Genomic DNA, 17,782 nt, shown 5'->3' with positions numbered 1-17,782 from the left:
AAGCTCGACCGTCTTCGACCAGACAACGAAGCAGAAGAACCATATTTCGTGGCCACCCTTCTCGCCTTGGCGCAGGAGCAGCGCAGGCGACAGCAGCAGCAGAGAGGTGGCGCTGGTGAACCAGCTCCGTTTGAGCAAGCAGGGACGAGTCCATGCGAAGCACACACAATCATGGCCGCTCCGTCTCGTGAGGGCCAAAGGAATCCTCGTGTCTCGGAATCGTTCGAGGTACGTTTATTTCTTCGCCAGAGATGAGTACATATATCTGAAACGGTTGTTCAGGGCCCGTCTCCTCGTTGTTCCCGGCATAGCTGCGAAGAAGCTGTATCTCTACACGGCACGCATTCCGTCGGGCTTCCTCGACATGTTTGACCTGCCCTCCATATTCTCGCCGGTCAAGCCCATCTCGATAACGTATCGCCCAATTTGGGTTGGAACCCCAGAAAAGCTGCTCAGGAGGCTACAACGCGCGGTACGTTCACCACTTGAGTAAGCGGACCATCGACGACACTTGGGTGCGAGGGACAACTCTAAAAGATCGGTGCACCTCAACTTCTTCGTGTCTAAGGGGCAAAAAAGGGCATGGGCGTCCAAGGGATCCCTCAAACCATCCTTCGTGACTTATCACGGGCTCTGGAAGGACGTTACTGTCTCCTTTGGTATGTGCTCCTGATCTTAAACGTAGAGAGTCCCAGGTTCTATAATCTAGTGAGGGCCCGATTTTGGTGTGCGTCCTCCAGCCGGCAGTGCAGTAGTGACCCCTTATGACAGTATCTGCATCTACGAGTGATTATATCAACGCAGTTATATTCATACAAGCCGCCCGTTTGATTCTGCTATGCAGGGGATGCTTACACTATATTTTCACCTGTGACCAGTAAAGTCGGTCCCTTCAATGCCTCAACACGATCGGCTCCTTAGGCGCATGACAGACGTACAGAGCCATCCTTGCAGGACGTTCGTTTCGGATCCTGATGGTAACATCTGCTAAGTTCGACTGAGACACGACTGCACGATGCGGTCAATGCCCTTAAGAACAGTCTTCTCGATGGAAAATATCTGTCTAAATTTCAGGTAGCTACCGCCATCGCAGGTGGGTTCTTGAACTGCTACAAACGTTGCACAGACCAGCCCCGATAGGGTAAGAAGAGAAGAACGCCCTTGGCATAGGGGATTGAATACGCCCTGTTAAAGCTCTATACCTTCCGCTAAGCTCCCGAACCGCTGTTCGATGGCGTCTATAGCATATATATATATAAACGCGTACTTCTTGGCAGTGGCTGACTTCTGAGCCCCCCACCCCCTCCCCTAAACATATTGCTTGGCTCTAGACATTCTATCAACCTTGCATATAATCCAAAGGCGAAACCCTCCTAGCAATTTGACCCCGAAGGAGTACCGGAGCGGTATGTACGCCCAGGTTTCTTTCTCGGCCCGCGAGGACTCCCCGGAGTGCCCGGTGGACCCTCATCCAGATGCAGGGACGGACGTCGTCGCGGCGACTTGAGCTCTGGAAGCCCGCCGATCATGTTCTTAAAAGGCTGGCCGCCCCCGGGCGGGAACTTATTTTGCACTCTCAGGTTGGCTCCAGACACTTCTAGCTTGCCAATGCCTTCGACGATCAGATCCGTTAACATCCCTAGATTGGTCGGATTTGGCACTGGCGGCGCTCGACCAAAGATCGCAAGGTGGGCAAGGTGGTCTATGGACCCAGCGGCTGACAGCCCGAAAGGAATAGCGAAAATTGTTGCTGCAAGTTTCATTTTATCGCCAAGATGATAGTAACAGTTCGCTTGTAGCAGTGGGTAAGAGTCACAAGGTTTGGAAGAAGTCGGATAGCTATAAAGCATGGGCTTTATTTATATTTCGCGGCCTTCTATGGGGCATATAAAACCGTATAAAGGCATCAGGGTCTAGTCCTGAACCTAGTTCCATATGTAAGGTAGCCACTACGTAGTTGCTGGCAAAGGTCACTGATAGTATGACCCGTGTGGGTCAGCACAGTTGGCGTCCTCATGCACGCACCCCTTAATTACTCACACCCCGTGGAGGAAGATACATACATAATCAGCGTGATACCGGTACGGAACTCTAATTCCCTCTGTTAATACAGGGTTTCTAGGACCATAGGAGTTGTCCGTACCCAAAAATACTGTCCCAATGTCTCACGAGCTAGAAAGGAGCATGTATCACTGTTTTCACTTATGCATGACTTTCCTTTACCTTTCACCATGCTCTCGAACCCGTGTTCGAGAGTAGTAATATCGACAGAGGAGTGTATAACTAGAATCTATCTGGGGCAAACGCTGTAAGATTGAATCGCCTTTAATTTGTCGTCATGAGAAAACTATCAAGTGTTTTATGTCTATCTAAGCTGAAGCTGTGAGAGAAGGCGCAACTGCAGCATTGCCACCGGCTAAGGCCGCTTCGCTAAAGAACACCCTGAAGCCCAAGCAAATTTTACAGTATATCCCCTTTGAAGTATATAAAATCTGCCAATTACCTTCCTAGTCCGTACTGGAATATTTATTCAAAGAACTCAGAACATTATAGGTGAGACGCTTGAGAATGTATAGGCTAGCTCTATTATAAGTTGTTCCTTGAGGTTCATGCTCGCTGACTAGACGAGTCAGCGTCTATCTCGTTCAAGTAAAGGCCAGGTACGCTTCATAAAACTTTGCTACATACCGGTAACCATTTCCGAGATGGAGACCCAATTGCCCCAAGCTATAATAGGAGAGTTATAGGGTATTTGAGTCTGTATCCCACGAATACCGAGGCACAAAGGTTATGATAAAGCTTTGCACTTCGCTTAACGTCTTATTAACATGGGCCTATCTATTAGACTTCGATATATGTTCTCCGCTTTGGATTTTATTGCTTTTTAAGGAGCTGTCAATCCAGCAGCCACCTATCGGAGGGCCTGAACTAGATTGATTGTAACTCCTGTGGCTGGTGAAGCCCGGCCTCCAAGCCCGGCCATTGCGACATTAGGCAGGTCGTTTACGGAGCGCGGTAGCCAGGCCGAGGTTTTCGCAATATAGGTCACTGGTTATGCTTATGCACTGCTAGTAAAGACACCTTAATAAAGTAATAGCACGGCGTTGCTTTTAACTCTAGAGTTTTAATAAAGAGTATTACTATTTATATAAAGATATATCGCTATTCGTATAAAGGCCCTATTTTTAAGATACGTACTAATACTAGCACGGCCTTGCTTTTAACTCTAGAGTTTTAATAAAGAGTATTACTATTTATATAAAGATATATCGCTATTCGTATAAAGGCCCTATTTTTAAGATACGTACTAATACTAGCCCGCCCCGCTTATTTATACCGCGCCCGTATAGTAGGTAGCGGTACCGCTTAAACGCCTACGCCCCCGCCCGCCTATATATATATATATATATTTATATAAGACCCTACTTATATTCTATATATATATAGATATATATATTAATTTAAACCTATTACTAGCGCTATAATAAACCTTCTTCGCTTTCTCCTTAATACCTTTATATTATAAGGTAACTTAAATAAAGCTTATAATACTTATAATACTTATAAAGAATATAAAAGTATAATCTAGCCCTTACCGCTTTCCTTAAGCTTTAAAACCTACGATATAGTATATAACTTTATCTAAGGGTTCCTTTATAATAATAGTACCGCTATTATTAAGTAGTTAAGCTTATCTAAGCGAGATATTATTAGGATCTCCCTTATAACCTAAGTTCTCTTTATATACGATTATAGCTTATAGCGGGCTTCTACTAGTATAGAGCTATATAAGCTTTTTACTTAGAAGCTTAACTACTCCTTTTACTTTACTAAAACGGCCTCCCTTAATAAGGAAGCTTAAAAGTATAATTTTTAAGTTACTAAGACTTACTATAACTATAGGCCTTCTTTTAATCCCTTAGTATATAATATTTATTACCGTTAAACCGTTATATAGTAAGAGCTTAAGATATATAAAAAAGAGCGGAAAGATACTATATAAAAAGAAAGCTATATATATAGGCCGCCCTTAGCTAAGGGGTTTAGTCTTATAGCCTATATAACTAACCCCTATAGATAATAGCTAGGGCTATACCTAAGGTTTATATAGTAAATTAGCTATATACCCTTAGTATTAGTCCTACCCTTTATTTATAATAATATTATTATTAAGATTATACTAGGGACCTAGCTAAAGGTATCTAGAACTTCGATATTAAATAGGAGGGAAAAACTAAAGTACCTAGGGGAAAACCCTCCCCTCTTTTAGTATAGGTCTGCCTTAAATAAGGTCTTAGTAGTAGTATATAGGAAATTTACGCTAGCTACCGCGGGCTTCTCCCGCGCGTTTATATTTCGGCGTAGGCCCTCTTAGGCTATAGCCGCTTCTATCCTTAGCGGCCGCGGCCTAGGCTCGCTACTTAGGCCTAGGGTTATAAGTAGTAGTCTCTCTTTAAGGGCTAACTCGCGGGCGCCTTTATTCCCTATAGCTCCTACGTCGCTACCGTATAGCCGTAGCTACGTCGGCCTATCGGTCTATTAGTTAGTAGGGCAGGTAATATCCGGTTACCGGGCCGGGCGCTAGTATAGGTCGCACTTAGGTAGGGCCGGCTAATCGAAATTTAGTCGGCTAGCTCTATTAATTAAAAATCGGTTCCCGTCCGACTACGCGACTTCCTAATTAAGGGCGTAGCGGCCTATATTTACCGTCTATCGCGTAGTTATTAATTACGCACGCCCGGCTTATATATATATATACTTACCCTCCCCCCTTAGTTTTATTCTTACCTCCTCCTACCTCTCTATTTATTATCTCTCTTATAAGCTCCGTTTATACCTACCTTATTTCTATATCCCTAGATCTCTTTAGTACTATACCTACCGCTCGCTGTTACTTTATAATATCTAACTAAGAAGCTAGCTTAAGTAGCGGCGGCTTGCTTCTTCTTAAGCCCCTTCCTTATAAGAAGGTCGCTGCTATAGCGGGTTTAGAGCGCTCTATCTTATATTTTGCGTATATCGGGCGCCTTATTAGCGAGCTTACTTATAAGTCCTTCGCTAGCTATTAAAACTAGTCTTATAAGTATCGGTCTTAGTTTTATCTTAAGTTAGTCTTACTTTTAGTACTTTCGCTAACTTTACTAGCTATAAAGGCTAAAGCGTATATTGCTTATACTAACTCTAACTAGTCCTATTACTAAGTAGGTATCCTTATCCCGCTATAGTATAGTCTAAGTTCAGTGCTAATTTATATTTAGATTACCTTTAAAAGTAAGGAGGCCGCGCGCGCCTTTTACTAAGCTTAGTTTAAGGTAGATAGTCCTTCTTATATTTAAGGTTTAGTATAGGAACGCCTTTACCGCGTTACTCTAGAAACTTATATTTACGCTAGTTAGAAGGCCCCCGCCGCTAAGGTTAAGGGCGCGTTAAGTAAGTCTACCCTTAGTATAGCTATAGTTATTAAGAATATTAAGATACTTACTTTAGCTTTTACCTATTTTATAAATAATACCCGCTATATATATAAGTTCTTAAATAAGTACTTAAGTAAGTTTAGCGATACTATTAAAACCCTAGCCTAGGTTAGGCCTAAGTCGCTCTTAGTTACTTAAAAGACTCTTATAGCGGTTAATAATCTCGCTAACTATTTCTATCTTATCGCTAGTAACGACTATAATAGTAAGAATAATAGCGATAATTATACTAAGCTTAGTCTAGCCCTAGCCTCTTTTAGTAAAGGGAAGGGGAAGGGTAATAGTAAGGTAACTATCGCGTTTAAGGCTCTATCTAAGGTTAAGGCTAAGGAGTCCGCCGCTATCTCTATACCTATAGTTATCTTAAAGTTAGTTTAGGATCCTACTATATCCCCCTCTATTAGCTCTAATACTAAACTATAGCCTAGTAGTTCTCTTATTGCTAAGCCCGCCTTTATTTATAATAAAAGGAACCTTTTAAAATATAAAGCGCTACTAGCTTAAGAGATTTCTATTATCTTATAAGATACTAAGCTTACTATAGCGTTCTTTTATATTTAAAATATTTATAACGATTATAAAAAGCTTTATTTTATAGTTCTTTATAGTAAGATAGCTATATAAATATTTATTAAGTATCTTTAAGTAAGAAATCTTCCTTATAATATTAAATTTAACTTATATAATAAAAATAAGATCTAAGGTATACTTTAGACTTACCTATAGTATTAAAAGATATAAAAACGTTTTCCTAAAGTTCTTAGTTTCGATAATATATATAAAACTAACCGCTTTAAGCTCTTTCTTCCTTAAGTTATTAAAGTTATTAACTAAAAGTCTTTAATAAACTTTACCTTTAGCCTTATTAATATAAAGAAAGAAGAAAGATATTAATAGCTTTATAAATCCCTTAATAATCTTAATATAAAGATAGGAGTAATAAAGCTTATTATAGCTATTATTAATAAGGAAGCTATACTAAAAAAAACCCTTATTAGGGTTTTCTCTTTTATATAGTAATAGCTATATATATTCTATATTAATAGTAGTATTCGGGCTTAAATCTAGTTACGCTAAAGAGACTTAGTAGATCCTAATAGTTATAAAAACCCTATTAATATAGAGATCCTTTTAGAGGTAAAAGCTATCCTTACTTAAGAAGCCGCTAAATATAAAGCCGCTAAATAAAGAGATACCGCTATAGCTATATTAAACCTTAACTTAAATAAAGAAGTTATATATAGCTATAAGGGTATACTTCTTACTTAAAAACGTATTATTTATAGAGAAAATAAAGTAAATTTCTTTAAGGTATAAAAGTAGCTTAATAAGATCTTTAGTTAATACTAAAGCTATATTATAACCTATATTATTAATAAGTATATACTATAGTAGGAGTAATAAGTATAATACTATATTAGCTAATATTATAACTTTAAGTAATAGGTAAATTACTTAGTTAAGACTACTTATAAAGATATAAAGTTATATTTACTTATAAGTATATTTAGTTTCTTATACTTTTATAATACTTTTATTTAAATAATTAAGAAAAAGGAGATAATATATATATAAATAGCTACTTAGTAAAGGATATAATAAAAGCGTTTTTTCCTTAACTAGTTATCTTAGCTTAAGGGCCTAAACGTTATAGTAATATACTAAGCGGTTAATCTTTTTACTATATAGTATAAGCTTACTAAGGCCGCGATAACTTTACTAATATAGGAGCTACAGCCGTTATAGCCTTATAGTAGGTAATTTATAAGCTAGTTTAGGTTATATTATACTTATACGATCCTTTAACGCTTTTAAGCTAAGTTAAAGCTTAAAAAGTATAATATTTTAGTATAATAGTAGCTTAAGAAGCTATTAATAAAGCCCCCTTAATAATAGTTTTTGTATTAATTACTATTTCTAGGACCTTAGTAAGCTACTATTATAAATCCGCGATCTTAATAATATTATAGTTATATATAGCTAGCCTTATAATAATAAGCTACTTATACTAGATTCTATTATAAGAATAGTATTATAACTAGCTATAGTAGTAGTAGTAGTAGTAGTAATAGTAGTAGTAGTAGTAGCGACGATAGTAATAGTATTATAATAGCTACCTAATTTAAGTTAGGCTAACTTAAAGCGGCTTAACGTAATATTATATTAAATACTACTTAGCTAAAATAAGGCTACCCCTTAATAGGAGTAATATTAGTACTTATTATATCTCCTACTAGTCTCGTAATATATAAGCATTTAAAGGCGCCGGGGGCATAACTAAATTAACGAACTTAGCTATAGCCTGCAATCTCTTATAGCGTTATAATAAGGATCGACCGCCTAAGGAAATATAAGGGGAAGGGGATTAAGAGGAAGACGCGGTAGGAAGGGCGCGCCGCTAGCTTTATTAGGGCAGCCGGCTTCGTTAGGCGTTTAAGGGATCGTTAAGTAGGATATAATTAAGGCGGCGCCGCTGCCGCCGCCTATATAGCCGTAAAGGCTAAAGAGGAGCTAGATTAATTAACGGGCTAATTATTATAACTTCGAGCTTAAGGCCCTAAATTACTTTATTTAAGCGAATTAAGAGGCATACGTTATATAGCCTTTTATTACCTCTTATATATATATATATATATAGGCGGGCGGGGGCGTAGGCGTTTAAGCGGTACCGCTACCTACTATAGTAAACCTAGGCTATAACGATTAGGGTATATTATAATTATCGGGCTATAACGATAAGATAAGCGATAAATCTATTTAATTAGTTAGTAAAGAGCTTATCTCTAGATAATAACGATATTATTTAGAACTTACTAATAAAGCTATTTATTATACTAAAGTATTATTAAAGGTATATACCTAGTAGTAATTTTTATCCCTACCTTAAATATCCTCTTTTTCTTTCTCTTTCTTTTTTTATTATAAGAATAATATTACTATACTATAATAGCTACGATAGTATATACTAAAGGATATATATAATAGGATATCTCTTCCTAAGCTTTAAACGTAACTATATATTATTTTCTTTATTTATAGTATCTATAAATAAGTAATTATAACTAGTAAGAAAGTTTTATTTAAAGCACGTTATTATATTACTACGTAGATAGCGCGCTACTTATATAATTAATATATATTTATATACCTTTATATAGTAATTTACCTAGTAAGGTATATACCTTAATATAACGAATCTCTTACTATAATAATAGAAATACTATATAGAAAAGTACCGTTATAGCCTAGGTTTACTATATACGGGCGCGGTATAAATAGGCGGGGCGGGCTAGTGTTAGTATATATCTTAAAATAGGGCCTTTATACGAATAGCGATATATTTCTATATATATAGTAATACTCTTAATAAAAATCCCTAAATAATAGAGGAAGGCGATGATACGCGCTTTGCATCGGGATCTTCTATATATATAAGTTCGACTCCGCACCGAATGGCAGTTTCTTGATCTCTTTACATGTTATGACTTATTAAGACGAGTTCCCTCTTCTTCTGACTTATCTCTACCTTTAAACAGAACCAACATATGTATATGGCCCCAAGTGCCTACAATATGCAATGTCATTCTATCTGGGTCATGGGCACCCTCGGTCGGGGTTTTTGCTCCCTTGTTCTTCTGTCCTTGGTCGCCAATTCCCGTGGTCGGGGTCTCGCCGAACCAGCTGCGTTAACACCGAGCATCCAGGGGCACGAAAACATTGAAGCCAACTTGGTCAAAACAATCTCCGAGGCTCAGAAAGACACCAAGAAGTGGACTCTCAAGGCTGGACAGGTCGTAACCCTCGAGAAGGCTCAAAATGTGAAAAGGGAGGCTCAGAAAGCAGTTGACAAGGCTAGCGAAGCCATGAAAGAACTAGCAAGATTAAGCGCCAACGGGTCCATCCAAGATCCGCAGTTATTTGACGAAGGACGGTTCAGATATGATAAAGTATTTGTCAACAGGATTGGTGCAGTTATGGTCAGCTACTCGACCTTGATCAAGGCCTATGGAAAAGACATAGAGCAGGATAAGCGGCAACTCGACGACCTCCACAATACTATTGACGGTCCGACGGCATATCCTGATGCTATAAAATCAGCCGTTGCCAAACTCGGAATACAAGTTGTATCCGCGCTCGAATTCGTGACGACCATGCAGCAATTGGTCACAGAAGAGCCCGATTTATACTGGCGCGGCGGGATGGAGACTGAGCAAGAAACGAAGAACCGAAGCCAGAATGTCTTAGCGGAGGGAGTGAGAGTAGTGCAGCTCGTATACAGCGATACGAATCAGCAGATGAATACCCTTTTGAATGGCATGGTCGAAATCTGGATCCTCCTACATCAAATGGTATCAAAAAGGCCCGACGATCAAGGAGAGCCGGACGCAGCCAAGGAGACAGAATTGCAGGCCGTGGATAACGAAGTCAGCCTCCTAGCTGCGACGAGAGACGCGCTATGGGAGCTGACGCCTGTAGCTCCCATGAAAGAAGTCCAGGACAAGATTTCGAGGGGTGATACTGTTGATTCATGGGGATGGTTAGGGGTGGTCACTGAACTTGGTTGGGGAGTCTTCTCGGGGTTGGCTGGGATTACGGTTTCTGTGACGGGGTCCGGCCTGGGTGCTCCGGCCGGGTCGGCCTCTGGGCTGGGCGTCTCTGCAGCCGAGGTATTGAAAGCTGGACGAACGGGATCCAAAGTGGCTGAGCTAACGAGGAAGATTCGCCGGGTCATTGAGAAACAAAACAAAATATGTGGGAAACTCGACACCTTGACGGGTATCGAGCAGCTCGCCACGGATATCGAAGCTATAATGAACCGGATCACGATGGGCTTGAAGGATTCAAATAGACCTCAGGGCGTCCCAGGGGCTGGTGGTGCCTCTGACCAAGGAGAGCATGATGGTGGCACCTACAAGCAAGGAGCAAAGGCCAACGGTTTCCGCGAGCAAGGAGCGACTGCCGGCGGCTCCCCTGAGCAAGGATCAAAGATCAACAGTTCTGTAACGGGCAAGCCGCTTTAACGGCGGCTGCGCCGCCTAGCTTCTAGAACCTTCCATTGGCTCGAAGCTATAAAATGCCGTTATGCTCTTATGTAGTAGATTCTCTTTCTTTCTTTCTTTCTTTTCTATCTTGATAGTAAACAGCATAGGGACTAGTTAGTTGTATCAACTCACTAGAGGCCTTTCACATACTATCAAGATCACCGAAGACACTGAAGACACTGAAGACACCAAAGTAACCGAGTCCCATCGGAGCCATTAGCATTCAGCGAAGTCGCGATGGCCGAAGATAACAACAACATGCAGCCGGACGTCCTCAGCGCCCTGGTTGCCGAGATACGAAGTCTGAGAGAAGAGAATTCCCGAAGAAATACCCTGTTTGAAGAACGTTTTATTGCCCTGGAACTCCAACAACACCAGCAAGCCCGTTCGTCTGAACTCCTAGAGCCAATGCCATCTGTCACCCCGGCTGTCCCCATCGAGGACACCCATGTGGGCGCCAATCACAACACTCCCAACCAAGCGCCCCAAATTACGAGACATCCCTAAATTCGGCGGCGACAAGGCCCAGTGGCGAAGCTGGAAACTAGAAACCGAAGGAAAGCTACGAGTCGATAAAGAAGCCCTTGGAGATGCAGAAGGCCACTTTATGTACATCTTCATGAGCCTAGAAGGCAAGGCTAAAGACAACGTGACCACATTTGTGGAGATGCAAACCGAGAAGAGAACGTTCAATGTTGCTGAACTACTCAACCGTCTCGAATTGCTGTACGGGGAGAGGGATCGCAAGCAGAGAGCTACACGCAATCTGCATTCGATTAAGCAAGGAGAGAATGAACCATTCACGTCCTTTTACCCCGCTTTGAGAGGAGATCGCCAATGCCAACGCCGAGTATTGGCCAGACGACAGCAAGATTTCCTACCTCCAGGAGGCACTAAACGACAAAATGAAAGCAGCCCTCATAGGCTCTGACCCCTCTGCCATCAGCAGCTATGTTGGGCTGGCGAGGAGGTGCGATTCGCTGAGCAGCCAGATGGAACTGTTGGGTCAGTGGAAAAGGCCCGAGGCAACACAAAGAGTTCGGACAACTATGACAACTACCAGAACCATGGAGGCCAGTCTGCCCAGAAACAGTCTGCCCAGAAAACCGAAGTTAGACGAGAGGATATGATGGAATGGGAGCCAACTCTACAAGCATCCGCGAAAGTGAACGCTGCGCGCACCCGCAGTGATAAGAACACATATGGCTACCAATCCAAGCGACCAGAAGACCAAGCGCTGTTGGGCAAGCGTGCCCAGTGGGTCGACCAGGCCGAGATGGACGCCCGTTACCGTGAAGGGCGTTGCCTCCGTTGTGGAAGAGACAACTGCAGAATCGAGCGCTGTCCATTGGCTGCGCCTATCCGACCCGCAAACACGACCCGACGCACTCAGGTCAATGCCGTGACCCCTTCACGACCAGCGGTCACTAAAGCCGAGATCGCCGAAGACGATGCTTCTTCTCATAGCGATGAAGATTCAGACTAGGGACACGCGGCGGCTGTGAGAGAATGGGATGTGAGCGGAAAAGCAAAAATGGACGGAGAACCGTTCATAGCAGACGTCAGGGTGAACGGCACAGACTTTGTGCCATCTCTTGTCGACTATGGCTGCCTCTGCTACGGCGCGGTCAGCAAGCGCACATTTCACTCTCTCCAGTTGCCACATATACGCGTCCAGCCGCGCATCTTGGAGAATGCAGCGGGAGACGGCAAGGAGGTCAAAATCGACAAGATCACGTATGTGTCGATCGACCTCGATGGACATCAGCAGCATCGTGTTTTCATGTACGTCATCGACGATCTGAACTGGGATATGATCCTGGGTAAACGATGGATGGAAGACCAGGATGTTCACATCCATGCGAAGGAAGGATATCTCGAGATCGGGTCCAATGGAGTCCAAGTACGAGACCGACGACGTTACCAGCCTCCTCAGCTAGACGTCTCTAATGTCATGGCCGCAACCTTTTTAGCAGAAGCACGCCGTGACAAACGCAAAGGCGGCATTGGAGTTCACTCGGTCACAATGGCGGATATTGACAAGGCCCTAAGACCGAAACCGAAGACTGACGTAATGGAGAAGCTGCCACCACAGTACCACAAGTGGTCTCGAGCTTTCTCTCAGCAACTGGCCGACCAGCTGCCCCCTCATCGGCCAGGTGTGGACCTGAAGATCGAAGTGCTGAAAGACGAGCATGGCCGAGAGAGCCCTACCCTGGGGACCGCTTTACAGCATGTCCCGCGAGGAGCTATTGGTGCTACGAAAGACCCTCACAGAACTACTCGACAAGGGATTTATTAGAGTCAGCAGCTCGCCAGCCGCAGCACCAGTCCTTATGGTGAAGAAGCCCGGCGGAGGCATCCGCTTCTGCGTGGATTACAGAGGTTTGAATCACATAACGAAGAGGGACCGCTATCCCTTGCCTTTACTGAGCGAGACCTTGCGAACGATAGCCAAGGCAAGGTGGTTCACCAAGGTAGATGTTATAGCAGCGTTCCATAAGATCAGGGTCGCCCCTGGCGACGAAGAAAAGACAGCCTTCAGAACGCGCTATGGATCCTTCGAATGGCTGGTAGTTCCATTCGGCCTGACAGGCGCACCAGCAGCCTTTCAGCGGTATATTAACAGCGTGCTCCAGGATTACCTCGATGATTTTGTGTCAGCGTATATCGACGATGTCCTGATCTTCTCCTCTGGAAGCCTGCAAGACCACCGCGACAAAGTCGGCAAGGTCCTCCAACGACTGATGGACGCTGGGCTGCAACTGGACATCAACAAGAGCGAATTCGAAGTCAAGGCTGTGAAATACCTTGGGTTCATCATCGAGGCGGAGTGTGGGATCCGAGTCGACCCAGAGAAGGTTGAGGCTGTGAAGGGATGGGCAACCCGACGAATATTAAATCCGTGAGGAGTTTTATCGGATTCGCGAACTTCTACAGGGTGTTTATGCCAGACTTCTCGGTGATAGCGGAGCCGCTAACGCGGCTAACGAAGAAGGACGTGCCATTCCGTTGGGATGGATTGTGCGAAGAAGCCTTCGAGAAGCTCAAGAACCTGTTGATCACGGCCCCGATCCTTGCACACTTCCATCCAGAAAGGGAGACTATCGTGGAAGCGGACGCTTCAGGATTCGCGTCGGGAGGCGTGCTCCTGCAGAGAGATGATAAGGATGGACTGGTACGACCTGTCGCATACTTCTCGAAGAAACATTCGGCAGCCGAAGCGAACTACGCTATCCATGACAAGGAGCTACTCGCCATTCTCAGATGTTTGGAGCAGTGGGAACCAGAGCTACGGGCAGTAGAGCACTTCAAGATCCTAACGGACCACAAGAACCTGAGATACTTCTACTCGGAAAGGAGGTTGACAGAGAGACAAGTGCGGTGGTCGGAGTTCCTGTCCAAGTTCCAATTCAAGCTCGAATGGAGGCCGGGCCGCAAGGGCGGATTGCCTGACGCGCTCTCGACGGGACCAGGATATGCCGGCAAACTACTCCGATGAACGACTAAAGGGACGCATTATGAGGCTATTCCAAGACGACCACCTTAGAAGGGTCCCAATATCGACATTGTCTACCAACACCGATGGTGCCCAGGAAATCAACTTCGGAAAAGAGATCAGGATATTTGAAGATGAGGAGTTACAGCAGCTGTGGCACGCCGCACGCCAAGAAGACAAGCTCTATCAAGAACTCACGAAGCTGGTAGCAGATGGAGCGAAGAGTTTGCCAACAGGATTACAGAAGGAGAAGGTTGTCAGCATTTCAGAATGCTCGTTAGACAATAGGGGCCTGCTGTGCTTTAGAGAACGCGTCTGGATACCCGGTTCGGAGCCGCTACGTACGAAGATCATCCAGGAAACTCACGACTCTCATATCACCGGACATCCTGGAAGGGACCTCACGTACTCGACTCTGTCGAGACGCTTCTTCTGGCCGGGTGCCGCTAGCGATGTACGTCGGTTTGTGCGCAACTGCGAGGTTTGCGGACGAAACACCATCTGGAGGATACAAAGAAAGGACTCCTAAAGCCGCTCCCTATTCCGCAACGCATATGGAGCGAAATTACCATTGACTTTATTACTGACCTCCCACCGTCGGGGAAAGATGGCGCGACGAACTGCATGGTGGTCACGGACCGACTCACCAAAGGCGTCGAACTCGAAGGATTACACGATATTTCTTCAGAAGCGGTTGCAAGAAGACTCTTCGAACGACACTACCCTGTCCATGGCATCCCAACGGCTATTACCAGTGATCGGGGTCCCCAGTTTGTCAGTGGTATGTGGAAACACTTCTGTCAGCTGCTAGGGATCGAGCAGCGGTTGTCAACGGCGTACCATCCACAAACCGACGGTGCAACAGAACGAATGAACCAAGAGGTAGAGAGGATTCTTCGGATATGGACAAACTATCTGCAGGAGAACTGGTTGGACTTGCTTCCAGTCGCGATGGCGACAATTAACGAGCGGAAGCAACCTCCACCGGACTGAGTCCGTTCTTCTTCATGCACGGCTACCACAATGAGCCAATCCAGTTAGTTGAGCATCGAAGCACGGAAGACACAACACAGGAAGAAGCTGCAGCGGAGGATTTTATTCAGAGACTACAGGATGCCACGGAGTTTGCGCAAGCAGCGATAGCTATGGCCCAGGAAATACAGCAAGCGCAAGCCAACAAGCACAGGACAGCCGCACCGAGATACAAGCCTGGGGATTGGGTATACCTCAACTTGAGAAATGTCAAAACATCGCGACCCTGCAAGAAGCTCGATTGGTTACATGCCAAATATCAAGTGCTCACCGAAGTCAGCCCACATGCCTATAGGTTGGATGTGCCTGGACGTATCCATCCAGTCTTTCACGTCGATCTACTCCGGCCAGTACCCGGAGACCCATTGCCTTCGCAGAAAATCGATCAAGAGAGTGCCCCACCGGTGCTGGTGGACGGCCAAGAAATGTACCTCGTCGAAAGGATTCTGGATGAAAGAATGGAAGGTACGCATAAGAAGGTGCTCGTAAAATGGCATGATTACTCGCAGCCTACGTGGGAGCCCTTCCCACTATTCGACACACTGATGCATGGAAGCAATGGAAGAAACATAAAAGAGTGTCACCTTCTCAAGTCATCTTGACACAGATTGCCACGATCCCAAGGAAGAGGAAACGTTGGACGGGAGGAGGTAATGTAACGGGCAAGCCGCTTTAACGGCGGCTGCGCCGCCTAGCTTCTAGAACCTTCCATTGGCTCGAAGCTATAAAATGCCGTTATGCTCTTATGTAGTAGATTCTCTTTCTTTCTTTCTTTCTTTTCTATCTTGATAGTAAACAGCATAGGGACTAGTTAGTTGTATCAACTCACTAGAGGCCTTTCACAAGTTCCCCCGAGCAAGGAACAAAGACCAACGGCTTCCCCGAGCAAGGAGCGACTGCCGGCAGCTCCTCCAAGCAGGGAACAAATGCCGGCAGTCCCTCGGAGCCCAATACGAAGAGCCTGCGTGAGATTGTCGAGCTCTTCAAGGCGTTACCTGAAAAGGTTACACTGAGCGACGAAGCCCTGGAAGCTGTGGCCCAGAATATCACCGAGCAGTGGGGGAAAGGCGATGGCATCACAGAAGCCATGAAGGCCGTTGTGTGCGACATGGTCACCGCGGACGGCAAGGGCGGAGCTTGCGACATCGGCGGTGCTGGCACTGCTAACGGTGATGAAACGAAATCTGGTCCACCAGAATCGGAGCCCGGGTTATCGAAACAGGCTCCCGAATCACCGGGACCGAAGTCCGAATTATCCAAGCCACCCAAACCAACGTCCGAATCACCCCAGTCACCGGGGCCGAAGGCCGAATCACCCAAGCCACCGGGACCGAAGTCCAAATCGTCCAAGCCACCCCAACCAATGTCCAAATCACCCAAATCGAAGCCTCAACGGAAAAAGTCAAGCGCCCGGCGGCCTCCCGGCAAAATGCCGCCGGGACTACTCGGTTCTCTGGTTGCGCGCGATGTGCTCAGTAAGCGGAACGTTCAGGGCGAAGACGATTCCTTAAGGTCTCATGGAAAGCCGGTGGACTGGGATGTTGTCTACAGCGTCATCAAGCAAATTGATAGCGAGATTTCCGAGTCAGACGGGGAAACGGCGCCCGTACCCTCGTTATTAGATAGCGATGGGTTTTTGGAGGCACTTTCCGCCGTCTTAGAGGTGAGTCGCAGCCCTCGATCAGATAAATAAAACAGAAGCGGAAGCTTAGACGTAGCTTTAAAATACTCCATTACCCCCTGTATTCTAGATCAGTGGTGTAAGTGGTTGACTCTTAGTAGTAGAGCCTCGCGTAGCGTCAACAGTAAAGCTCGGCAGTAAACTATAGAGCATTGCTATACGGCCAACATCAAATCCCTAGACTTCAGCCTCTCCTAGCCGCGCCAAGGCCCGCCACCCAAGGGAAGCGAACATGAAGTGGTTTGCGTATACCTCCTTTTGGGAGCCAGCACCAGTATCCACGCCTTACCAGCCGCCAAGCGAGAACAGGGGACTTCAACAGTAGTCTCAGTGCCTCCCCGACCGCTTCAAGTTCGGTTTCACGGGCGAGTAGAAGGCGACCTTTTGGAATTACGGACCCCAAGTGACTTTGTCGCCCAGCATTCACTGGTCTTCAACAACAAACCGGCAACTAACGTGATTACACTCAGATTTAGTACGGTGTCGGCGGTGAGAGATCACAGAATCCTCCCTTTGCTTCCGGTGCGCGTAGATCCAATTAAGGAGGGACAATATACCATGGCACCTTTCCACTTCCTGCGCCACTCGGTCAAACTGGGTCACAGTGACCACGTCAGTGCCATCAATACGGGGGCGGAACCCTCAAAGTGGCATTCGATCGAAAAGACAAAAGACCGCGAAGGCATCAGCCTTCAAACATGCTGGCGCGAACCCCGCCTCCTCTAACACAGCACCGGGAAGACGATGCACTACTACAGCGAGACAATGTCCAGGACCGAGGTGTCGCGCTTGCTTGCCTGTCGGTTCCGCGTCCGAGGTGCCTATATCGAGCGTACCCGTCGTCCTCGCGCCCTACCGGCGTTCAGATCAGCCGGAGGAAGGGGGGGGGTATTTCGCTGCTGTCGATAACAGGAACGCGTTTTACCTCATGGTATGTGACCACGCAGACAGCTAGGGATGGCGACTGAACAAGGGAGGTTTCTGGGACTGGATGACACCCAAGAGGTTGAGCTCGAGTTTCCGGGATGGGCCTGAGTTTATTAATTGAAGAAAG

General features: G+C 45.2%; 2 protein-coding genes across 2 annotated transcripts; both read left to right on the top strand.

The window, feature by feature from the left end:
- Positions 1 to 9,070: 9,070 nt before the first annotated feature.
- HRG_01665 (uncharacterized protein) lies at positions 9,071 to 10,495 on the top strand (the record flags this gene model as incomplete). Its single annotated transcript, XM_044860136.1, has 1 exon — positions 9,071 to 10,495. One exon carries the CDS (start codon positions 9,071 to 9,073, stop codon positions 10,493 to 10,495), a length of 1,425 nt encoding a protein of 474 aa, XP_044723769.1.
- A 1,555-nt stretch (positions 10,496 to 12,050) lies between these two features.
- On the top strand, positions 12,051 to 14,018 carry HRG_01664 (reverse transcriptase (RNA-dependent DNA polymerase) domain-containing protein; the record flags this gene model as incomplete). The annotated part of the gene is made up of 5 exons (XM_044860135.1): positions 12,051 to 12,695; positions 12,763 to 12,855; positions 12,922 to 13,297; positions 13,486 to 13,661; positions 13,722 to 14,018. The coding sequence occupies 5 exons, from the start codon at positions 12,051 to 12,053 to the stop codon at positions 14,016 to 14,018; spliced, it is 1,587 nt and encodes a 528-aa protein (XP_044723768.1).
- Positions 14,019 to 17,782: the final 3,764 nt, after the last annotated feature.

This window comes from Hirsutella rhossiliensis (genome assembly GCF_020360975.1).
Source record: "Hirsutella rhossiliensis strain HR02 chromosome Unknown scaffold00002, whole genome shotgun sequence".
NCBI lineage: Eukaryota > Fungi > Ascomycota > Sordariomycetes > Hypocreales > Ophiocordycipitaceae > Hirsutella > Hirsutella rhossiliensis.
The sequence above is the reverse complement of the archived record's forward strand: the minus strand, read 5'-3'. Positions and strand labels throughout refer to the sequence as shown.